Genomic DNA, 25,124 nt, shown 5'->3' with positions numbered 1-25,124 from the left:
AGCAAGTCTTTACCAGGAACACAGGAGAACATCTCTAGAGATGTGACTAAGGCGAAGGCAGAGATCCTCTGGACTGGACGGCTTAAGTAGGCAGGACTGACGAGCAGGATATCATCAACAGCTGAGTCACTGTGGAGAGATAGGAGCTGGCAATTAGCCGACAGCTGAGCGGCCGGCTCAGAGAAGGAAGGGCTGAGCCCTGACATCGGGAGAAGAAACAAAGAGATCACTCCTTCTGTACACGGATCGGTGTTGTTTGTCAACACAGAGCTCTGGGCTGTGATTGGACACGGACGGTCCTGGCTGTGAATCATTGGCCGGGACTTGCGTACCGTTGGTGGGGGGGGCCGCACATGCGCACGCCCCAAACCCAGAAAACAGGCAGTATGGGCCGCCCCTCCGCAGTACATTGAGGCTGGGCGGTCCACAAGCCATTAATCTGTAAACTACTAATCCCCCAACTCCCCCCATGTAATGAAGAGGAGGAAAGGCGGACATATTTGAAGTCCAGCCAGGGTGACAACATTGGCATGATCCATAGATTCAGATGAGGGGCCACCCCGGGACTGGAGACGTTATTTGCAGGATCTCCATATGAAGATTAGAAGAAGAAAAAATAACCAACCGTGTTCAAGGACTGATGAGCAGCAATGTGTTAACCCTTCCCTACCACCATACGTGTATATATATATATATATATGGCCTGGTATGGAAGCGGTTATAACGGGATCATTTTTTCTTTTTTATGTAAATGTAATTCTGAGCGGCAAAGATGCGACCCCCAAACAGAGTGGGCGGGACTAATGTTGCTCCTCCCACTGTGTGATGTCAGAAACAGGAAGTGGCGAGGATTTTGTCACTTCTGGTTTCGGTTCTGTTGTTTACCGGGCTGGTTACCGGCCAAGGAAACAGCCAATCAGAGCGACCCGTGTCTGATCCACTGCATTGGAGGCCAGAGGAGAGACTGGCAGGGAAATTTCCACGCAAATCCACACCGCGCCAAAAATGTGCACTTCCAGCGCCAAGATGCACAAAACGATTCCTTCGTGCTGAAAATCACATTTGTATGGAGCTCTTTGGTAGAAGGAATTTGTAGAACTTCAGTAGCACCAGAGAGAGTCAGAAAAGATGCCGCTTCAAGCTGAAGGCTCAACGTGTCTTCCCTCCGAGCACAGGCACTATGTTTTCATTTATCGTCAACAAAAGGAAATGACAAACAGGAAGTCCTGGCCCCAACAGCCAATCACTTCCTCCATGCAAAATGACATCACAGGAAATGACCACACAGGAAATGACCACACAGGAAATGACTACACTAAAGGGGAGGTCATCCACAGGAGTGGGGGGAGGGAAGTGTACATGTCCCACCCACTTGAGGCATGTACACCGCCCCCTGCCAAGCCTCATGCATGCACATCCACCATCTTGGTCAGCATGGAGCCCACTTAATAAAGCTCAGAGTAACCAGTATCTAGTAAGATCATTCTACTTGTTCTTACAGGCTTGAGAAGATCTGTGGGGACATTTCTACTGGTGTTGTCAATATACCCACACCGAGAACACGTCTCCAACACACCCAGAACACGTCTCCAACACACCCAGAACACGTCTCCAACACACCCAGAACACGTCTCCAACACACACCGAGAACACGTCTCCGACACACACCGAGAACACGTCTCCGACACACACTGAGAACACGTCTCCGACACACACCGAGAACACGTCTCCAACTCACACCGAGAACACGTCTCCGACACACACCGAGAACACGTCTCCGACACACACCGAGAACACGTCTCTAACACACCGAGAACACGTCTCCGACACACACCGAGAACACGTCTCCGACACACACAGAGAACACGTCTCTACCACACACTGAGAACACGTCTCCAACACACCCAGAACACGTCTCCGACACACACCGAGAACACGTCTCCAACACACACCGAGAACACGTCTCCGACACACGCCGAGAACACGTCTCCGACACACACCGAGAACACGTCTCCGACACACACCGAGAACACGTCTCCAACTCACACCGAGAACACGTCTCCAACACACCCAGAACACGTCTCCAACCCACACCGAGAACACGTCTCCGACACACACCGAGAACATGTCTCCAACACACACCGAGAACACGTCTCCAACTCACACCGAGAACACGTCTCCAACACACACCGAGAACACGTCTCTAACACACCGAGAACACGTCTCCGACACACACCGAGAACACGTCTCCGACACACACCGAGAACACGTCTCCAACTCACACCGAGAACACGTCTCCAACACACCCAGAACACGTCTCCAACCCACACCGAGAACACGTCTCCGACACACACCGAGAACACGTCTCCAACACACACCGAGAACACGTCTCTAACACACCGAGAACACGTCTCCAACTCACACCGAGAACACGTCTCCGACACACACCGAGAACACGTCTCCGACACACACCGAGAACACGTCTCTAACACACCGAGAACACGTCTCCGACACACACCGAGAACACGTCTCCGACACACACCGAGAACACGTCTCCGACACACACCGAGAACACGTCTCCGACACACACCGAGAACACGTCTCCAACTCACACCGAGAACACGTCTCCGACTCACACCGAGAACACGTCTCCGACACACACCGAGAACACGTCTCCGACACACACCGAGAACACGTCTCCGACACACACCGAGAACACGTCTCCGACACACACCGAGAACACGTCTCTAACACACTGAGAACACGTCTCCGACACACACCGAGAACACATCTCCAACTCACACCGAGAACACGTCTCCGACACACACCGAGAACACGTCTCCGACACACACCGAGAACACGTCTCTAACACACTGAGAACACGTCTCCGACACACACCGAGAACACGTCTCTAACACACTGAGAACACATCTCCAACTCACACCGAGAACACGTCTCCGACACACACCGAGAACACGTCTCCGACACACACCGAGAACACGTCTCCAACACACACCGAGAACACGTCTCCGACACACACCGAGAACACATCTCCAACTCACACCGAGAACACGTCTCCGACACACACCGAGAACACATCTCCAACTCACACCGAGAACACGTCTCCAACACACACCGAGAACACGTCTCCGACACACACCGAGAACACGTCTCTAACACACTGAGAACACATCTCCAACTCACACCGAGAACACGTCTCCGACACACACCGAGAACACGTCTCCGACACACACCGAGAACACGTCTCCGACACACACCGAGAACACGTCTCTAACACACTGAGAACACGTCTCCGACACACACCGAGAACACGTCTCTAACACACTGAGAACACGTCTCCAACACACACCGAGAACACGTCTCCGACACACACCGAGAACACATCTCCAACTCACACCGAGAACACGTCTCCGACACACACCGAGAACACGTCTCCGACACACACCGAGAACACATCTCCAACTCACACCGAGAACACGTCTCCGACTCACACCGAGAACACATCTCCAACACACCGAGAACACGTCTCCGACACACCGAGAACACGTCTCCGACACACCGAGAACACGTCTCCGACACACCAAGAACACGTCTCCAACACGCACCGAGAACACGTCTCCAATCCCATGAGAAGGTTTTCATACTGACGGCTCTGATAGATCGCTCCTCAAATAAATCAGACGCAGGGAGACAGATGACAATCTATAAAACACATCCCAGAATAAAACAACAAGACCCCAAATCTCTCCATAAAGAGGACCTGTCACTGCCTATCACCGTCACATGGGGTGTTTATATTCCCTGTGATAGCAATAAAAGTGATTAAAAAAATAATTTAAAGAAACAGTGTAAAAATAAATCAATACAAAAAAATAACAAAAAAAAAAAATGTAAAGTGCCCCCGTCCCCTGCATGCTAATGCACAAAGGCGAACGCACGCATATAGTAACCGGGGATCGTACCACACATGTGAGATATGACTGGAAACATCAGAGCGAGAGCAATAATTCTATCACCAGACCTCCTCTCTATCTCCTCTGGGAACCTGTAAAGGGGTTTCAATCGTCACCTATGGAGAATTTAAAATTCTGTAGATTGTCATCGATCCACAAGAGCGTGCGCAATTTTTAAAGCGTGACATGTTTGGTATTTATTTACTCGGAGCAACATCCTCTTTTATATTTTAACAACACCATTTGGTATTATATTGTGTTTTGTAGTCACTAAAATGCATTAAAGTTAGACTTTTCCCAAAAAATTGTGTTTTGTAAAACCTCTGCGCAAACACCGTGTGACATAAAATATAGCAACACCCACCAATTTATTCTCTGGGGCCTCTGCTTTAAAAAAACAAAAATTATATATATTTATATAAAATATAATGTTTGGGGGTTCTGAGTAATTTTCTAGCAAAAAAATGTTTACTTGTAGGAGAGAAGTGTTAGAATTGGCCGGTGAGGAAGTAATTGGTCGGCCCCAAAATGAATATTTCAGCTATTGGTGGGGGAGGGGTGAAGTGCACTGTCAATACTTGTATATTGGGCTCTCCACTTTCCTGTAGTCCCACCATCTGCCTTTTTGGTAGATGAGTGACAAGTGACTGACCATACTAAGCGACTATGAAAGACTAAATGTAATCAAAAACACAAACAGAAATATCAGCACAAGGGATGGAAGACAAGCTATGAATGGGGGGGAGGGGAGGATGATGGCTCCACACCCTCCATTCATAGACACTCTAGTATGGCCTCTAACTATAGACCCAGCGGGGTGGAAACATAGTTGGGCTTCAATGAGAGCCCATTAGATGTATTAACCCCTGCCACACCGGAAGAATATGGGGGGAGGGTAAATCGGGAAGATTTTCACTTACAGAAGAGGAATCAGCACAAGGGACACTGGGCCCAAATCGCACCAAAGGGTACATGCATCTTTTTTGAAGAGCACCACAACTGGATCTCATGGTCATTTTGTACCGTACAATCCGGTGCAGGAAAACGTCCTGCATTTGTGACCTGCGTTTGGGGTGTTGTTAACTTTGTATTGACACCTGCAGCAGATCGCACGGACAGTGTAATATGAATGTGGTTCGGGAAACGCACACGGATCGCAGCATTTACCACACCGCAGAAGTGTTCACCTAGCCTAAGACTCAGTTCACACTATGAACCGCATGTGAATCGCACAGGAACCGCACCACATTCCTCTGCAAATCACATGCAGTTCAGTGCAGTGCGATTTTAGCCCATTCATTTGCACCAAGAACTGCATGCACCACAACCGGATCGCATTGGTTGTTTTTGAACACTGCGACCCAGTGCCGGCAAACTCACTACGTTTGTGACCTGCATTTGGGGTGTCGTTAACTTTATATTGACAACCGCAGCAGATGGCAAGGACAGTGCGATTTGCATGCGGTGCGGGAAGCACGCACAGATCACAGCGTTTCCCACACCACATAAGTGTGAACTTAGCCTAGGTCATGTCCCTTGTGCTGATTTTTCTGTTTGCCATTTTGGATGCACTTAGGCTTGAAGAATGATGCTCCTTTAAGAAGTCAATTCTCCTAACCTGAAGGAATCTCCTCTCCCATCAATGGGACATCGAAACCAAATCCTACCCACATTCATTGGCAAATCTCTTCCCTATGAAGGATCACTTGAATAGAGGTTGTCCAACTCTTTGGCTTTGCTTACCATCTACTTCCATAATCCTCAATGTAACTTCCAATCCTCGGTATATGCGTGCCTTCTACTTGTCCAAATCATCAAATGGTCTTTTTACATTTCCTCCCCCTATCCTTTTTTTATTTGCCAATGTATTAATGTGTTGACTAACCATATGTACCAAACGTTGTACTGACGAGCATTCTATGTATATAAAAAAAAAAAAGAAAAAAAAAAAATTTGCTCTTGGACTAAAATGTGGGCAGGTTTTACTTTTAAAGTGAAAGGCCCCCATCAGGTTGGATTTAGGTTCCTGGGACTGTCCCAGCCTTGGTTCCTGGGACTAGCCCAGTCTTAGTTCCTTAGATTGGCCCAGCCTTGGTTCCTGGGATTGGCCCAGCCTTGGTTCCTAGGATTGGCCCAGCCTTGGTTCCTGGGACTGGCCCAGCCTTGGTTCCTGGGACTGGCCCAGCCTTGGTTCCTGGGATTGGCCCAGCCTTGGTTCCTGGGACTGACCCAGCCTTGGTTCTTGTGACTGGCCCAGCCTTGGTTCTTGTGACTGGCCCAGCCTTGGTTCTTGGGACTGACCCAGCCTTGGTTCCTGGGACTGGCCCAGCCTTGGTTCTTGGGACTGACCCAGCCTTGGTTCCTGGGACTGGCCCAGCCTTGGTTCCTGGGATTGGCCCAGCCTTGGTTCCTGGGACTGACCCAGCCTTGGTTCTTGTGATTGGCCCAGCCTTGGTTCTTGTGACTGGCCCAGCCTTGGTTCTTGGGACTGACCCAGCCTTGGCTCCTTAGATTGGCCCAGCCTTGGTTGCTGTGACTGGCCCAGCCATGGTTCCTGTGACTGGCCCAGCCATGGTTCCTGTGACTGGCCTAGCCTTGGTTCCTGTGACTTGCCCAGCCTTGGTTCCTGTGACTGGCCCAGCTTTTGTTCCTGGGCTTGGCCTTGGCCTTGGCCCAGGCATGGTTTCCGGGACTGGCCCAGCCATGGTTGCTGGGACTGGCCCAGCCTTGGTTCATGGGACTGGCTCAGCCTTGTTCCTGGGATTGGCCCAGCCTTGGTTCCTTGAACTGGCCCAGCCTTGGTTCCTTGAAATGGCCCAGCCTTGGTTCCTTGAAATGGCCCAGCCTTGGTTCCTGGGACTGGCCCAGCCTTGGTTCCTGGCCCAGCCTTGGATCTTGGGCTGGGACCAGCCTTGGTTCCTGGGACTGGTTAAGCCTTGGTTCCTGGGATCAGCCCAGCCTTAATCATGGGATTATTTTTTCTACTCCTTTTGAGTCCTATTATGGAGGTCTGGCTGTCTACTGGTTCTAGGGCTGAGTTCCAAAACTGGAAACAAAGTTAAGTAGTTTCCCCACCAATTAGTTTTAGTCTTTAAGATGAACCAAGGAATTGGTCTTCTAAAGTTGATTTTACCCTTTGGAAGGATCAGTCTCAGAAAGGAGAGAATCTACAAGCTGGAGCGGAGGATTACAGAGGTCTTAGGTGTTACCTCGTTTTTTGTAAGAAATTGGTTTGGTCCTTTATTGCTCCTGTTGATTTTCCAGCCAGGCTTTTCAGTCTTATTATGTCATATAGAGCCTTTGTTGGCTCATTATTATGTTTTAGTGGTCATATGAAGGAAAACCTGTTTCCACAGTGGTAAGTGATGGGCATATGGTGAAGGGCCTCTTGAGTCCTAGTATGGAGGCCATGTCGATATGTTCATCTGACACTGCTCTTTCTCCCCCCAGGAGATCTGCCCTATGAGGAGGTATCTGTCACACTTACCCCAAGACAGATGAATGGAACCGTCCGGGTGACTCTGGATGGGGTCCTCAGTAAGGATGAGTGTGAGTCTCTGCTCAGTCTAGTTCAGGTGAGTGGAGAAATACGGGTGTACCTTGAAAGGTACAAAATGGAGGATTGGGAGGGGTTGGACATGGCTTAGTGTGGAAAGAGATATGTCTATAATATTTTCTACTTTTTCTCTGCATCCATTTTCTCCTATCAGGAAGCTGAAGCCTCAGGAGATGGGTTCAAAGCTAGACGGTCATCTCACACCCCTCGAGAGAAGTTCCAGGCCCTGACTGTACTTCGAGCGATAGAGGTTAGCACACTGCATGCTACTAAACACAGAGGAGCTACAGTGTGATATAAAGCCTATCTATGGGGAAATGTTTTGTGCTTTAAAGGGACACTTATGAGGGGTTCCCCCCATCCCTGTGCTGAGTTCCCGGGTCTGTACACCCACTGTGCCCATTATGAGGGGTTCTCACCATCCCTGTGCTGAGTTCCCGGGTCTGTACACCCACTGTGCCCATTATGAGGGGTTCCCACCATCCCTGTGCTGAGTTCCCGGGTCTGTACACCCGCTGTGCCCATTATGAGAGGTTCTCACCATCCCTGTGCTGAGTTCCCGGGTCTGTACACCCGCTGTGCCCATTATGAGGGGTTCTCACCATCCCTGTGCTGAGTTCCCGGGTCTGTACACCCGCTGTGCCCATTATGAGAGGTTCCCACCATCCCTGTGCTGAGTTCCCGGGTCTGTACACCCCCTGTGCCCATTATGAGGGGTTCTCACCATCCCTGTGCTGAGTTCCCAGGTCTGTACACCCGCTGTGCCCATTATGAGGGGTTCCCACCATCCCTGTGCTGAGTTCTTGGGTCTGTACACCCGCTGTGCCCATTATGAGGGGTTCCCACCATCCCTGTGCTGAGTTCCCGGGTCTGTACACCCGCTGTGCCCATTATGAGGGGTTCCCACCATCCCTGTGCTGAGTTCCCGGGTCTGTACACCCGCTGTGCCCATTATGAGGGGTTCCCACCATCCCTGTGCTGAGTTCTCGGGTCTGTACACCCGCTGTGCCCATTATGAGGGGTTCTCACCATCCCTGTGTTGAGTTCCCGGGTCTGTACACCCGCTGTGCCCATTATGAGGGGTTCTCACCATCCCTGTGCTGAGTTCCCGGGTCTGTACACCCGCTGTGCCCATTATGAGGGGTTCCCACCATCCCTGTGCTGAGTTCCCGGGTCTGTACACCCGCTGTGCCCATTATGAGAGGTTCTCACCATCCCTGTGCTGAGTTCCCGGGTCTGTACACCCGCTGTGCCCATTATGAGAGGTTCCCACCATCCCTGTGCTGAGTTCCCGGGTCTGTACACCCCCTGTGCCCATTATGAGGGGTTCTCACCATCCCTGTGCTGAGTTCCCAGGTCTGTACACCCGCTGTGCCCATTATGAGGGGTTCCCACCATCCCTGTGCTGAGTTCTTGGGTCTGTACACCCGCTGTGCCCATTATGAGGGGTTCCCACCATCCCTGTGCTGAGTTCCCGGGTCTGTACACCCGCTGTGCCCATTATGAGGGGTTCTCACCATCCCTGTGCTGAGTTCCCGGGTCTGTACACCCGCTGTGCCCATTATGAGGGGTTCCCACCATCCCTGTGCTGAGTTCCCGGGTCTGTACACCCGCTGTGCCCATTATGAGGGGTTCTCACCATCCCTGTGCTGAGTTCCCGGGTCTGTACACCCGCTGTGTCCATTATGAGGGGTTCTCACCATCCCTGTGCTGAGTTCCTGGGTCTGTACACCCGCTGTGCCCATTATGAGGGGTTCTCACCATCCCTGTGCTGAGTTCCCGGGTCTGTACACCCGCTGTGCCCATTATGAGGGGTTCTCACCATCCCTGTGCTGAGTTCCCGGGTCTGTACACCCGCTGTGCCCATTATGAGGGGTTCTCACCATCCCTGTGCTGAGTTCTGGGGTCTGTACACCCGCTGTGCCCATTATGAGGGGTTCCCACCATCCCTGCTGGGTGTTTAATTTAATTAATATTATGGGGAATGTATCAGGAGCAGGTGGAACACAGGAAGTTGGTCAAAAACACCCAAAACCTCCGGGTGGCTGGGAACAGAGTTGGTAAATATGGCATCTCACTGTTGTGGTGTCCATGAAGAATGGGAGTGGTGGCCATGGACATAACATGATTATCACAGGAACAAGATCAGCAGAAGAGCTCATATATATCATTTTGTTTTTTTAGCACCAGCAGTTGAGACATTTTGGTGTCTTGTAGACTATTGTATTATATTGTATTATATTGTATTATATTATATTATATTGTGTTGTATTGTATTGTATTGTGTTGTATTGTATTGTATTGTGTTGTATTGTATTGTATTTTTGGTTTTATTGGCTGAACTAGATGGACTTGTGTCTTCTTTCAAACTGACTTAATGTCATTATGATATATTCATATTGTTGTGTATATAATATATGGATATAAAATGTATTTATACAGAGTGTTTTTCAGTAATATTACTTATATATACACAAAGTAAAATTATAAACACAACACTTTTGTATTTTCCTCTATTTATCATGAGCTGAACACAAAGATCTCCGACTTTTTCTATGTACACAAAATGCCGATTTCTCTCAAATATTGTTCAGAAATCTGTCTAAGCCGAGGTTCACATTGGAGCGATTTGAGCGATGAAATCACATGACAAGTCGCAGCCCATTGGAGGCAATGGCACCGTTGGAACGGTGCGACACTGATTGTGCGATGCCGCACCGATTTGCAAAAATAGTTCCTGCACTACTTTTGCTGATTTCAGGTGTGACTTCAGTAGACTTGTATATAAATCCACACAGATGTCTATCAAGAAGCACCTGAAATCGCTGACCTTGTGACTTCAAGTGAAGTAGCGCGATTTTAAAGTAGCATCAATGTGAACCAGGGCTAAATCTGTGTCGGTGAGCACTTCTCCTTTGCCGAGATAATCCGTCCACCTCACAGGAGTTGCATATCAAGATGCTGATTAGACAGGATGATTATTTCACAGGTGTGCCTTAGTCTGGCCACAAAAAAAGGCCCCTCTAAAATGTGCAGTTATACTGTACTGGGGGGGGGGGGTCCGAAAACCAATCAGTATCTGGAGTGACCCCCATTGGCCTCACACAGTGCAGCACATCTCCTTGGCATAGAGTTGATCGGGCTATTGATTGTGGCCGGTGAAATGTTGGTCCATTCCTCTTTGATCGATGTGTCAAGTTGTTGGATATTGGCAGGAACTGGAACTCGCTGTCATATCCGCCGATCCAGAGGATCCCAAACACGCCCAATGGGTGACATGTCCGGTGAGTGTGCTGGCCATGCAAGAACCGGGATGTTCTCAGCTTCCGGGAATTGTGTACAGATCCGTACACCACAGAGCCCTGCATTATCATGCCGCACGACGGGACCGTGCATTATCATGCTGCACCACAGAGCCGTGCATTATCATGCTGCACCACAGAGCCGTGCATTATCATGCCGCACCACGGGGCCGTGCATTATCATGCTGCACCACAGAGCCGTGCATTATCATGCCACACCACAGAGCCGTGCATTATCATGCTGCACCACAGAGCCGTGCATTATCATGCCACACCACAGAGCCGTGCATTATCATGCCGCACGACGGGACCGTGGATTATCATGCTGCACCACAGAGCCGTGCATTATCATGCTGCACGACGGGACCGTGGATTATCATGCTGCACGACGGGACCGTGCATTATCATGCTGCACCACAGAGCCGTGCATTATCATGCCACACCACGGAGCCGTGCATTATCATGCCGCACGACGGGACCGTGGATTATCATGCTGCACCACAGAGCCGTGCATTATCATGCCACACCACGGAGCCGTGCATTATCATGCTGCACGACGGGACCGTGGATTATCATGCTGCACCACAGAGCCGTGCATTATCATGCTGCACGACGGGACCGTGGATTATCATGCTGCACCACAGAGCCGTGCATTATCATGCTGCACGACGGGACCGTGGATTATCATGCTGCACCACGGGACCGTGCATTATCATGCCGCACCACAGGACCGTGGATTATCATGCCGCACCATGAGGTGATGGTCGTGGATGAATGGCACAACAATGGGCCTCAGGATCTCGTCATGGTATCTCCATCCATAAAATGCACCTGTGTTCATTGTCCATATGCCTGCCCATACCATAACTCCACCCCCAGCATGGGCCACTCCCTCCACAACTATGACATGCAAACCGCTCACCCACACCACGCCATACACGCTGTCTGCCATCTGCCCTGTACAGTGAAAAACGGGATTCATCCGTGAAGAGAGAACACCTCTCCAAAGTGCCGGATACCATCCAATGTGAGCGTTTGCCCCTCATGTCGGGTAATGAGGATGAAGTGCAGTCAGGTGGAGACCCCGATGAGGACGACCAGCAGATGATCTTCCCTGAGACGGTTTCTGAAAGTTTGTGCAGAAATTCTTTGGTTATGCAAACAAATTGTTGCAGCAGCTGTCCGGGTCTCAGATGATCTTGGAGGTGAGGATGCTGGATGTGAAGGTCCTGGGCTGCTGTGGTTACACGTGGTCTGCGGTTGGATGTGCCGCCAAATTCTCAGAAACCCCTTTGGAGACAACATATGGTAGAGAAATGAACATTCAATTCAAGGGCAACAGCTCTGGTGGAAATTCCTGCAGTCAGCATTTGTGGGCAGCACAGTGGTGTAGTGGGTAGCACTTTCACCTAGCAGCAATAGTGTCGCTGGTTCAAATCCCGACCATGACACCACCTGCCTGGAGTTTGCATGTTCTCCCTGCGTGGGTTTCCTCCGGGTACTCCGGTTTCCTCCCACACTACAAAGACATGCTGGGAGGTTAATTAGATCCTGTAGAAAAAAAAAATTGGCCAAATATGTGTATGTTGTATGTGTTTGTAAGCGCATCGGGACCCCATGGGGTGAAGGACCGTGCTATGCCGCAGATGAACACCGGCAGCAAAAAGCGTCCTGAGTCGATTCAGTTCGCATAGGTAGCGCTATACAAGTCACTCCATTCATTCATTCATTCATCCCAATTGCACGATCCCTCAGAACTCGTGACATCTGCGGCATTCTGCTGTGTGATAAAACTGCACTTCTTATTGTGGCCAGACTGAGGCACACCTGTGCAATAATCATCCTGTCTAATCAGCATCTTGATATGGCACACCTGTGAGGTGGACGGATTATCTTGGGAAAGGAGAAGTGCTCACTGACACAGATTGAGACAGATTTGTGAACAATATTTCAGAGAAATCGGCCTTTTGTGTACATAGAAAAAGTCGTAGATCTTTGCGTTCAACTCATGATAAATAGGGGCTCAGTGTATATATATATAAATTGTATATTGTCTCATACTATGGTGCGCTCAGTGTATATATATATATATATATTGTATTGTATATTGTCTCATACTATGGTGCGCTCAGTGTATATATATATATATATATTGTATATTGTTTAATACTATGGTGCGCTCGGTGTATATATATATATATATATATTGTATATTGTCTCATACTATGGTGCGCTCAGTGTATATATATATATATATATATAAATTGTATATTGTCTCATACTATGGTGCGCTCAGTGTATATATATATATATATATATTGTATATTGTTTAATACTATGGTGCGCTCGGTGTATATATATATATATATATTGTATATTGTCTCATACTATGGTGCGCTCAGTGTATATATATATATATATATATATTGTATATTGTCTCATACTATGGTGCGCTCGGTGTATATATATATATATATTGTATATTGTCTCATACTATGGTGCGCTCAGTGTATATATATATATATATATATATATATTGTATATTGTTTAATACTATGGTGCGCTCGGTGTATATATATATATATATATATTGTATATTGTCTCATACTATGGTGCGCTCAGTGTATATATATATATATATATATAAATTGTATATTGTCTCATACTATGGTGCGCTCAGTGTATATATATATATATATATATTGTATATTGTTTAATACTATGGTGCGCTCGGTGTATATATATATATATATATTGTATATTGTCTCATACTATGGTGCGCTCAGTGTATATATATATATATATATATATATTGTATATTGTCTCATACTATGGTGCGCTCGGTGTATATATATATATATATTGTATATTGTCTCATACTATGGTGCGCTCAGTGTATATATATATATATATATATATTGTATATTGTCTCATACTATGGTGCGCTCAGTGTATATATATATAGTATATTGTCTCATACTATGGTGCGCTCAGTGTATATATATATATATATATATATATATATATATATATATATATATATATATTGTATATTGTCTCATACTATGGTGCGCTCAGTGTATATATATATATATATATATATATTGTATATTGTCTCATACTATGGTGCGCTCAGTGTATATATATATATATATATATTGTATTGTATATTGTCTCATACTATGGTGCGCTCAGTGTATATATATATATATATATATATATTGTATTGTATTGTATATTGTCTCATACTATGGTGCGTTCGGTGTATGAACCTGTTTGCATATTATTGTATTGTTATGTTTGGGTCTAGATGGCGTCGGCGGGAGCGGTGGACACCACCCGGGCGCACCTTTTCTATTATGCCGGGGAGCGAGCTCGCGTCCTGGCGCAGTCGTATTTTGAAAAGAACCCTCTGCATTTCTCCTACACTCAGCTGGTGTGTCGGACGGCCATTGAAGGTAAATACAGCTGCATTGTATACAGGTTACAGGGCGGGTCAGTGTGTCAGCCAACAAGTACCAATCAGAAATGAGGGAACGTTTCGCAGCAGAAAAGTCTCAAAAAAAGTTGGACATTGGCTTTAATGTTTTAATGGTCAGCTGACATCTGGGATTTTTTCAGCTCTGGTTTATTATAATGGGATTAGACGGGATTGGAGGAATTTTAGGACCTCTTTACTGTTGTGTACAAACCTCAGTAGCTTAAGGTGAAATTTACATACAAACATGAATGAGTAACATGGATGAGAGATAAAATGCTTAAAAGTGAAATATAAATATCTTGCAAAACCTTCAGTGTGCCAAATACAGTATCTCACAAAAGTAAGTACACCCCTCAGTGACATTTGTGTAAATATTTTCTTCTATCTTTTCATGTGACAACACTGAAGAAATGACACTTGTCTACAATGTAAAGTAGTGAGTGTACAGCTTGTATAACAGTGTAAATTTGCTGTCCCCTCAAAATAACTCAACACACAGCCATTAATGTCTAAACCACTGGCAACAAAAGTCAGTACACCCCTAAGTAAAAATCTCCAAATTGGGCCCAAAGTGTCAATATTTTGTGTGGCCACCATTATTTTCCAGCACTGCCTTAACCCTCTTGGACATGGAGGTCACCAGAGCTTCACAGGTTGTCACTGGAGTCCTCTTCCCCTCCTCCATGATGACATCACAGAGCTGGTGGATGTTAGAGACCTTGCGCTCCTCCAACTTCCGTTTGAGGATGTCCCACAGATGATCAATAGGGTTTAGGTCTGGAGACATGCTTGGCCAGTCCATCACCTTTACCCTCAGCTTCTTTAGCAAGGCAGTGGTGGTCTTGGAGGTGTGTTTGGGGTGGTTATCATGTTGGAATACTGCCCTGCGGTCCAGTCTCTGAAGGGAGGGGATCATGCTCTGCTTCAGTAGGTCACAGTACATGTTGGCATTCATGGTTCCCTCAATGATCTGTAGCCCCCCAGTGCCGGCAGCACTCATGTATCCCCAGACCATGACACTCCCACCACCATGCTTGACTGTAGACAAGACACACTTGTTACATAGTTACATAGAAGGTGAGGTTAAAAAAAGACACAAGTCCATCAAGTCCAACCTATGTGTGTGATTATGTGTCAGTATTACATTGTATATCTCTGTATATTGCGGTCATTCAGGTGATTATCTAATAGTTTCTTGAAGCTATCAATGCTCCCCGCTGAGACCACCGCCTGTGGAAGGGAATTCCACATCCTTGCCGCTCTTACAGTAAAGAACCCTCTACGTAGTTTAAGGTTAAACCTCTTTTCTTCTAATTGTAATGAGTGGCCACGAGATTTATTAAACTCTCTTCTGCGAAAAAGTTTTATCCCTATTGTGGGGTCACCAGTCCGGTATTTATATATTGTGGGGTCACCAGTCCGGTATTTATATATTGTGGGGTCACCAGTCCGGTATTTCTCTATTGTGGGGTCACCAGTCCGGTATTTGTATATTGTGGGGTCACCAGTACAGTATTTGTATATTGTGGGGTCACCAGTACAGTATTTGTATATTGTGGGGTCACCAGTCCGGTATTTCTATATTGTGGGGTCACCAGTACAGTATTTATATATTGTGGGGTCACCAGTCCGGTATTTGTATATTGTGGGGTCACCAGTCCGGTATTTGTATATTGTGGGGTCACCAGTCCGGTATTTGTATATTGTGGGGTCACCAGTCCGGTATTTATATATTGTGGGGTCACCAGTCCGGTATTTATACAATGAAATCATATCCCCTCTCAAGCGTCTCTTCTCCAGAGAGAATAAGTTCAGAGCTCACAACCTTTCCTCATAACTAAGATCCTCCAGACCCTTTATTAGCTTTGTTTCCCTTCTTTGTAGTCGCTCCATTTCCAGTACATCCTTCCTGAGGACTGGTGCCCAGAACTGGACAGCATACTCCAGCTGCGGCCGGACCAGAGTCTTGTAGAGCGGGAGAATTATCGTTTTATCTCTGGAGTTGATCCCTTTTTAATGCCAATATTCTGTTTGCTTTATTAGCAGCAGCTTGGCATTGCATGTCATTGCTGAGCCTATCATCTACTAGGACCCCCAGGTCCTTTTCCATCCTAGATCCCCCCAGAGGTTCTCCCCCCAGTCTATAGATTGCATTCAGATTTTTGCCACCCAAATGCATTATTTTACATTTTTCTACATTGAACCTCATTTGCCATGTAGTTGCCCCTCCCCCATTCATTTGTTCAGGTCTTTTTGCAAGATTTCCACATCCTGCGGAGAAGTTATTGCCCTGCTTAGCTTAGTATCGTCTGCAAATACAGAGATGGAACTGTTTATCCCATCCTCCAGATCGTTTATGAACAAATTAAATAGGATTGGTCCCAGCACAGAACCCTGGGGAACCCCACTACCCACCCCTGACCATTCTGAGTACTCCCCATTTATCACCACCCTCTGAACTCGCCCTTGTAGCCAGTTTTCAATCCATGTACTCACCCTATGGTCCATGCCAACGCACCTTATTTTGTACAGTAAACGTTTATGGGGAACTGTGTCAAATGCTTTTGCAAAATCCAGATACACCACGTCTACGGGCCTTCCTTTATCTAGATGGCAACTCACCTCCTCATAGAAGGTTAATAGATTGGTTTGGCAAGAACGATTCTTCATGAATCCATCCTGATTACTGCTAATGATATCGTTCTTATTACTAAAATCTTGTATATAGTCCCTTATCATCCCCTCCAAGAGTTTACATACTATTGATGTTAGGCTAACTGGTCTGTAATTCCCAGGGATGTATTTTGGGCCCTTTTTAAATATTGGTGCTACATTGGCTTTTCTCCAATCAGCTGCTACCATTCCAGTCAGTAGATTATCTGTAAAAATTAGGAACAACGGTCTGGCAATCACCTGACTGAGTTCCCTAAGTACCCTCGGATGCAAGCCATCTGGTCCCGGTGATTTATTAATGTTAAGTTTCTCAAGTCTAATTCTAATTCTGTCCTCTGTTAACCATGGAGGTGCTTCCTGTGTTGTGTCCTGAGGATAAACACTGCAGTTTTGGTTACTGAAGCCCCCCGATTCACTCGTGAAGACTGAGGAGAAGAATAAATTCAATACCTTCGCCATCTCCCCATCCTTTGTAACCAGATGTCCTTCCTCATTCTTTATGGGGCCAATATGGTCTGTCCTCCCTTTTTTACTGTTTACATACTTAAAGAATTTCTTGGGATTTTTTTTGCTCTCCTCCGCTATGTGTCTTTCATGTTCTATCTTAGCCATCCTTATTGCACCCTTACATTTATTATTGCATTCTTTATAAATTCTGAATGCTGAGGATGATCCCTCAACCTTGTATTTTTTGAAGGCCTTCTCCTTTGCTTTTATATGCATTTTTACATTGGAGTTAAGCCATCCAGGATTTTTGTTCGCTCTTTTAAATTTATTACCCAATGGGATACATTGGCTAATGCCCTTATTTAATATGCTCTTAAAGCAAACCCATCTCTCCTCCGTATTCTTTGTTCCTAATATTTTATCCCAATTTATGCCTTTTAGCAAGGTTTGTAGTTTAGGGAAGTTGGCTCTTTTGAAATTCAGTGTCTTTGTGTTCCCTTCATGTTTCCTATTTGTGTGATTTATACTGAAACTAATTGACCTGTGATCGCTGTTACCTAAATTGCCTCGTATTTCCAAATCTGTGATCAGGTCTGTATTGTTGGTAATCAGTAGATCTAGTAATGTTTTATTTCTAGTTGGTGCGTCTACCATCTGACCCATAAAATTGTCCTGCAAGACATTAAGGAACTGGCGAGCCTTAAATGAATGCGCGGTTCCCTCCGCCCAGTCTATGTCTGGATAATTAAAATCCCCCATTATGATAACACTTCCCATCCTTGCTGCTAATCCAATTTGTGATAGGAGATCCGTCTCCACTTCCTCCCTCAGGTTAGGGGGCCTATAGCATACTCCCAGTATTATTTTCCCCTTAGCTTCATCCCTTTGGAGCTCTACCCATAAGGATTCCACCTCCTCTCTAGCTCCCTCAGTGATGTCATCTCTCACATTCACTTGTACATTATTCTTGATATATAGGCATACCCCTCCCCCTTTTTTACCCTCTCTATCCTTGCGGTATAGGGTATACCCTTGAATGTTTGCCAGCCAATCATGAGAGCTGTTGAACCAGGTCTCTGAAATTCCCACAAAATCCAAATCCTACTCGTACAACAGTATCTGTAGTTCACCCATCTTGTCCGCCAGGCTCCTGGCATTGGTGAACATGCCACATAGTTTAGACTGGTCGCATATTGTCCTCGTATTGGGTGTTTCAAGATTGCAACTAGGACTTGCTACTATACTCACCTTGTGTTTTTGTGCTTTGGTTAACCTACCACTAATGCCCCCAATACTACCCTCTGGAATATCTTCCGCGCTGGCTATCACTATCTCTGGACCCTCCCCCCATCGCCTAGTTTAAGTCTTTGTCCTCCTCACGTGGTTAGAAGAGGCTTCCTTCTGGGATGACAGCCATGGAGACCAATTTGATGCAGTGTGCGGCGTATGGTCTGAACACTGACAGGCTGACCTCCCACCCCTACAACCTCTGCAGCAATGCTGGCAGCACTCATACGTCTATTTCCCAAAGACAACCTCTGGATATGACGCTGAGCACGTGACCTCAACTTCTTTGGTGGACTATGGCGAGGCCTGTTCTGAGTGGAACCTGTCCTGTTATACCGCTGTATGGTCTTGGCCACCGTGCTGCAGATCAGTTTCAGGGTCTTGGCAATCTTCTTATAGCCTAGGCCATCTTTATGTAGAACAACAATTCTTTTTTTCAGATCCTCAGAGAGTTCTTTGCCATGAGGTGCCATGTTGTACTTCCAGTGACCAGTATGAGGGAGTGAGAGCGATAACACCAAATTTAACACACCTGCTCCCCATTCACACCTGAGACCTTGTAACACTAACGAGTCACATGACACCGGGGAGGGAAAATGGCTAATTGGGCCCAATTTGGAGATTTTCACTTAGGGGTGTACTGACTTTTGTTGCCAGCGGTTTAGACATTAATGGCTGTGTGTTGAGTTATTTTGAGGGGACAGTAAATTTACACTGTTATACAAGCTGTACACTCACTACTTTACATTGTAGACAAGTGTCATTTCTTCAGTGTTGTCACATGAAAAGATAGAAGAAAAGATTTACACAAATGTGAGTGAGGGGGGTACTTACTTTTGTCAGATACTGTAGATTGAAATACATAGTGGAGGTTGCCGTTCACTTTTTTCAAGAAACTATTTGCACATAAAGCATTGTGAATATTGATGAAAATGGTTTTTACATAATAATAGATTGTCATGAGAATAGGTTGTTGTACTTTATATTTTGTTATACCTAAAAGGGAAGGGAAGGACTTCTTCCTTTTTAGGTATAACTGTCTCTTTAGCTAACCTATAGTGCTCTGGGAAGCCTTTGTCATCTATTAAATCTATTACATTTTAATTTCTATAACAAAGAGTCTGTGTGTATGTGTATATATATATATATATATATATATAGTACTGTATGTGTGTAACAGACTACTCCACCTTTAACTTATAAACCATTTGGGTGTACTGCCCCTCCAGGTCGATTGATAACTGATCTCTCTTCATCTCTTCTCTGTTTAGGGGAGCAGGAAGGTCGCACAGACCTCAGTCACCCCGTCCATGCTGATAATTGTATCCTGGACACGGAGGAGAAAGCTTGCTGGAAGGAGCCGCCTGCGTACATCCACAGAGACTACAGGTGGGATGATGGGGCCACTTATATATAATACTCTGACATCACTTCCTGTAAATCATACTATAAATAGCTGAATGTTTGTGAACACCAAACCATCACACCAGAAGGGCTGCACTAAGACCAGGGCCCATCAGTTCAAAAGGGGGCCCAGGCACCTGCTAAGCAGGAGGAGCGGCTGTACTGTCTTACAGACACCGATCCTCTTCTACCTCCCCCTGCAGCACTCTCGGCTTCCCTCCTCTCCCAAATAGCAATAGTGTCCCATCATTGGTGTCAGTGGGAGGAATAGTGTCCCATCATTGGTGTCAGTGGGAGGAATAGTGTCCCATCATTGGTATCAGTGGGAGGAATAGTGCCCCATCATTGGTGTCAGTGGGAGGAATAGTGCCCCATCATTGGTATCAGTGGGAGGAATAGCTCCCCATCATTGGTGTCAGTGGGAGGAATAGCTCCCCATCATTGGTGTCAGTGGGAGGAATAGTGCCCCATCATTGGTGTCAGTGGGAGGAATAGTGCCCCATCATTGGTGTCAGTGGGAGGAATAGTGCCCCATCATTGGTGTCAGTGGGAGGAATAGTGCCCCATCATTGGTATCAGTGGGAGGAATAGTGCCCCATCATTGGTGTCAGTGGGAGGAATAGTGACCCATCATTGGCATCAGTGGGAGGAATAGTGTCCCATCATTGGTGTCAGTGGGAGGAATAGTGTCCCATCATTGGTATCAGTGGGAGGAATAGTGCCCCATCATTGGTGTCAGTGGGAGGAATAGTGCCCCATCATTGGTATCAGTGGGAGGAATAATGTCCCATCATTGGTATCAGTGGGAGGAATAGTGCCCCATCATTGGTGTCAGTGGGAGGAATAGTGCCCCATCATTGGTATCAGTGGGAGGAATAGCTCCCCATCATTGGTGTCAGTGGGAGGAATAGCTCCCCATCATTGGTGTCAGTGGGAGGAATAGTGCCCCATCATTGGTGTCAGTGGGAGGAATAGTGCCCCATCATTGGTGTCAGTGGGAGGAATAGTGCCCCATCATTGGTATCAGTGGGAGGAATAGTGTCCCATCATTGGTGTCAGTGGGAGGAATAGTGCCCCATCATTGGTATCAGTGGGAGGAATAGTGCCCCATCATTGGTGTCAGTAGGAGGAATAGTGTCCCATCATTGGTGTCAGTGGGAGGAATAGTGTCCCATCATTGGTATCAGTGGGAGGAATAGCTCCCCATCATTGGTGTCAGTGGGAGGAATAGTGTCCCATCATTGGTGTCAGTGGGAGGAATAGTGCCCCACCCATCATTGGAGCACAGGTGTGTCAGGAGGAAGGTGTCTCTGGAGCTCCTCCAGGTGATCGGTGTGAGAGGGGAGTGGTGGTGAAATCTCTCCCAGCTCTCCTGGCCCCTTTCTGGGGAAGCCATGGAAGACAGCAGGGCCTCTCCTGCTGGAAGCTCCCAGCCATCTCCTGGGCCATCAGGTAACATACCTGCTCCTGTACAAGCCATGGCTGGGGATCTCTCTACCCCTGGTGAAGATGAAGGTTCCGGGGCCATCCGGGAGCGAGTGGTGGCCGGGATTAAAGTCCTGAATAGGGAGAGAGACAAGCTGTACAAGCTCAGAGCGGAGGTGAAGCGCTTGAGAAGACAGCGTGAGGGCTTACATAGCCAGAGACGTGGATCCATGGATCCGGAGATCCAACTGGCCAAGGTCCGGGTTGAACACCAGGAGACCATTGTGGCCATGATGGAAGGCAGAGATGGGCCCTTCAAAGAAAAATTCTGCAATGACAGAAGGTTTGCCAGGATGACAAAGATGGAGGTGGAGGAGGAGACCCCCAGTTCAGACCCCCTGCCCCCTCAGGGAGAGGTAAGCAGCCCCATGCCTTCCCAGGACTCAGGAGGCATGCTCAGGGTAATCCAGGCAATGGAGTCTCCTATGCGGGGTGATCAGCTGGTGTTCCATGAGGAGGACATGACAGATAATGTGCCTGACAAGGTAAAGCCCGTCAAGCCCCATGTGGTGCATAAAACTGTTTTTGTGACTGATACAGACAATGTGCCCAGTGACAATAAGGCTGCTAGTCCTATGTGTGGCAATGCTGTGCCTGCTGATGCTGCAGTGCAGCAAAGTTTGCGTTTAAAAAATGACATTCCTGCAGAGGAACTACAAGATTCAGCAGAACCAATTAACCCCCCTTTGGCTGAGTCTAAAGCTGTTTGCCCCACAGCTGCTGAGGACTCTACAGCACAGCTTCAGGAGACAGCTGGTATTACATCAGAAACTGTGATTATTCCTGATGGGAATGTGAATGTTTGTGTGACTGATAAAAATCATCTCAGTACAAGTCTGATGGACAGTCCTACCAACTCCATTCAAGCAGATAATAATAATAATAAATGTAATGTACAGACTAATGTGACATCAGTGTGGGGCCTTGGCCCTGATAAGCCTACATTTGCTCAGGTGGTACGCTCTGCTCCTGGTAGCTCCGCCCCCAAGCGGGGTTTCCCCCTGCAGCCTACCACTTTGGGCACCCCGGGATCTGGTCTTGGGTCTCTGGCTTCTGCTGGGGGTCCGAGAAGAAATGTGGTAATTCTCAAATGGGAAGGTGGTGCAATCCCTCCAGCACGGCGTGCAGTGGTGGATTTGATTCTGGAGATGGGTTTTGGGGCAAACGATCTGTATGCTCTAATACATGTAGCTGGGACACGGGATTATACCATTAGTTTCACCAGGCCAGAGGGTCTTGACCTGTTCTGGGAGCGATATGAGGCTCGGTGCAGGTCAAGACCTGAATGGGAAGGTCTGGCCCCAGTTGCGGTTTCGCAAAGGTCAACGGTGAAAAAGATCACCATCATACTCACCAATGAGAGTGTTCCTGCTCGGGACCTAGAGGTCTGGTTAAGGAACTATGGGGAGGTTTTGACTAAGCCCAGCAAAATCCTTGATGAGCGTAACATCTGGACTGGGGGTTGGTCGGTTACAGTCAGGTTGGCCAGGGATGGGAATGTTGTCCGTCACCTGCCCTCCTCAGCTTTTATAGGGAGGGATAGGATGACTATTTTTTACCCTGGTCAGCCGAAGCTGTGTCACCGCTGTGGAGAAAAGGGACATTCAAGCTCCTCCTGTTCAGCCTTGATATGTTCAGTGTGTCGGGGTCAGGGTCATATGGCCAAGGACTGCACCGAGATGATCAGGTGCAACCTGTGCCTGCGCCTTGGCCACCCCTACAGCAGATGTCCTGAAGCCTGGCACAATATGGAGAAGGAGGTAATAGACGACTTGTCGAGGCTGGACAGGATGGAGGGTGAGGCCCCTGGTGTACCATCCTCCTCTGCGGTGACTGACTCCCCTGGTCCTGCTCAGGATCCCTCTCCAGTTCCTGTGGCCACCCCTCCTGTGTCTGTAAGTATTCCTTCTGTATCTGTCTCTGTCCCCCCCCCCCCGCCTACTGTACCCTCTCCTCTTGTGTCAGAACCTTCCAAGTCTGTGCCCCCTGAGTCAGTTACCCCCCCAGGAGTCTACCCCTCCTAAGTCTGATTCAAAGGGAGCACCCCCCCCACCAGCAGTGGTAGTGGGTACTAAAAAGGTTGCTTCTTCCTCTGTAAAGAAGTCTTCTGTAAAGACTTTACAGGAAAAAGTAAGAGATGAGGGCATCTCTGAAGCTGACCTGCAGTACCTGGAGGAGAGAAGGAAGGTTGGAAAGCGGAAGAAGCAGGTGGTGAGGACAGAACAGGCTCCAGTGCCTGTCTCCAACCGTTATAGGTCCTCTAATTGGGATATTTCTTCATCTGGAGCTTCTTCGGAGCAAAGTTCTGATTCCGAAATGGAGTTTGAGGCGGCCTCAAGAAAGAGAGAGGCTTCTGGTGATGAGCAGCAGAGGGGAGCTAAGAAGCAATCCACCCAATAACCCAAATGGCGGTTCCCCCTCCGTTAAAAGTGGTGACAATAAATGTCGCCAGCATTAAGTCAGTAAGAGCTCGTTCTATGGCCTTCTTTTTGTTCAGCCAATTAGATGCTGAAATTTTATTTTTGCAAGAGACTAGGCTCACCTCCTTGGCAGATATTCATATGGCCAAGAGAGAGTGGAGGTATGGTCCATCTTACTGGTCTCTTGCGGCCGAGCCTTACGGCGGTGTGGCGGTGTTGTTTAAAACCGGCATGGTAACTATCCGGCGGGTTATTGAGGTGGAGATTGGGAGATGTATGGTCTTAGATGTCCTTGTGGGAGGGCAGGACCTGCGCCTAATTAATGTTTATGGGCCGCACACAAAGTGGGACAGGAAATGCCTTTTTACAAGGATCAAGCCATTTCTTTTTACATCCCGGCAAGTGGTCTTTGGAGGTGACTTTAATACAGTAACTAGGCCCAAGGACAGGAAGGACTTCAAGGACAGGCTGGGATATGATAGCGTTTTTTTAAATAGTATGGTTAGGGATGCTGGTCTTGTGGATGTGCACATTAAGCACCTCCCGGATGACACCGGGTTCACCTTTCATCGAGGTAGTAGTCAGAGTAGGATAGATAGGTTTTTTTGAAGGAGACCTCTGCTTTCTCACCCCCAGTGGTGCAGGCAGTAGAGTTCTCCGATCACTGTATGCTATCTGTGGTCCTGAATGCTTCAGACGCCCCTCAGAGGGGTAGGGGCATCTGGAGATTGAATTCGACTCTACTCAAGGAAGAACATGTTAGACAATCCTTTGAGGAATTCTTTCAGGTACAGGTGACCATCCTGGACTTTTGTAGCAGCAAGGCTGAGTGGTGGGAGCTGACCAAAAAGAGGATCGCTGGATTCTTCAGGGGCCTAGCCAATAGAAAGCAGTTTAATAAATACATGACCTACCAACGTTTACGGAGGAAGCTGGATATTCTTGTCTCGAGAGGAGGAGATCCTGGGGCAATCTCCGAAGTGAAACTCCTTCTCAGGAAGTGTCAATATGACCGGCATGCCTCTTTGGTTCTGGAGAGGGACTATGGGAAGTACCACTCGCCTGACCCTTACCAGAACTGCAAACAAGGTGTAG

The 25,124-nt window shown here is 47.3% G+C and overlaps 1 protein-coding gene across 1 annotated transcript in view; it reads left to right on the top strand.

Annotated features, from left to right (window-relative positions):
• P3H3 (prolyl 3-hydroxylase 3) overlaps nucleotides 1-25,124 on the top strand; it is a 68,323-nt gene that overhangs the window by 23,607 nt on the left and 19,592 nt on the right. The window contains exons 9-12 of the mRNA XM_073595374.1: nucleotides 7,425-7,549; nucleotides 7,685-7,780; nucleotides 14,143-14,290; nucleotides 19,992-20,109. Of these exons, the coding sequence (XP_073451475.1) occupies nucleotides 7,425-7,549; nucleotides 7,685-7,780; nucleotides 14,143-14,290; nucleotides 19,992-20,109 (487 nt within the window). The remainder of the gene's footprint in view (nucleotides 1-7,424; nucleotides 7,550-7,684; nucleotides 7,781-14,142; nucleotides 14,291-19,991; nucleotides 20,110-25,124) is intronic.

Source organism: Aquarana catesbeiana, linkage group LG08 (genome assembly GCF_042186555.1).
Source record: "Aquarana catesbeiana isolate 2022-GZ linkage group LG08, ASM4218655v1, whole genome shotgun sequence".
In the NCBI taxonomy this organism is placed as follows: Eukaryota; Metazoa; Chordata; class Amphibia; order Anura; family Ranidae; genus Aquarana; species Aquarana catesbeiana.
The sequence above is the reverse complement of the archived record's forward strand: the minus strand, read 5'-3'. Positions and strand labels throughout refer to the sequence as shown.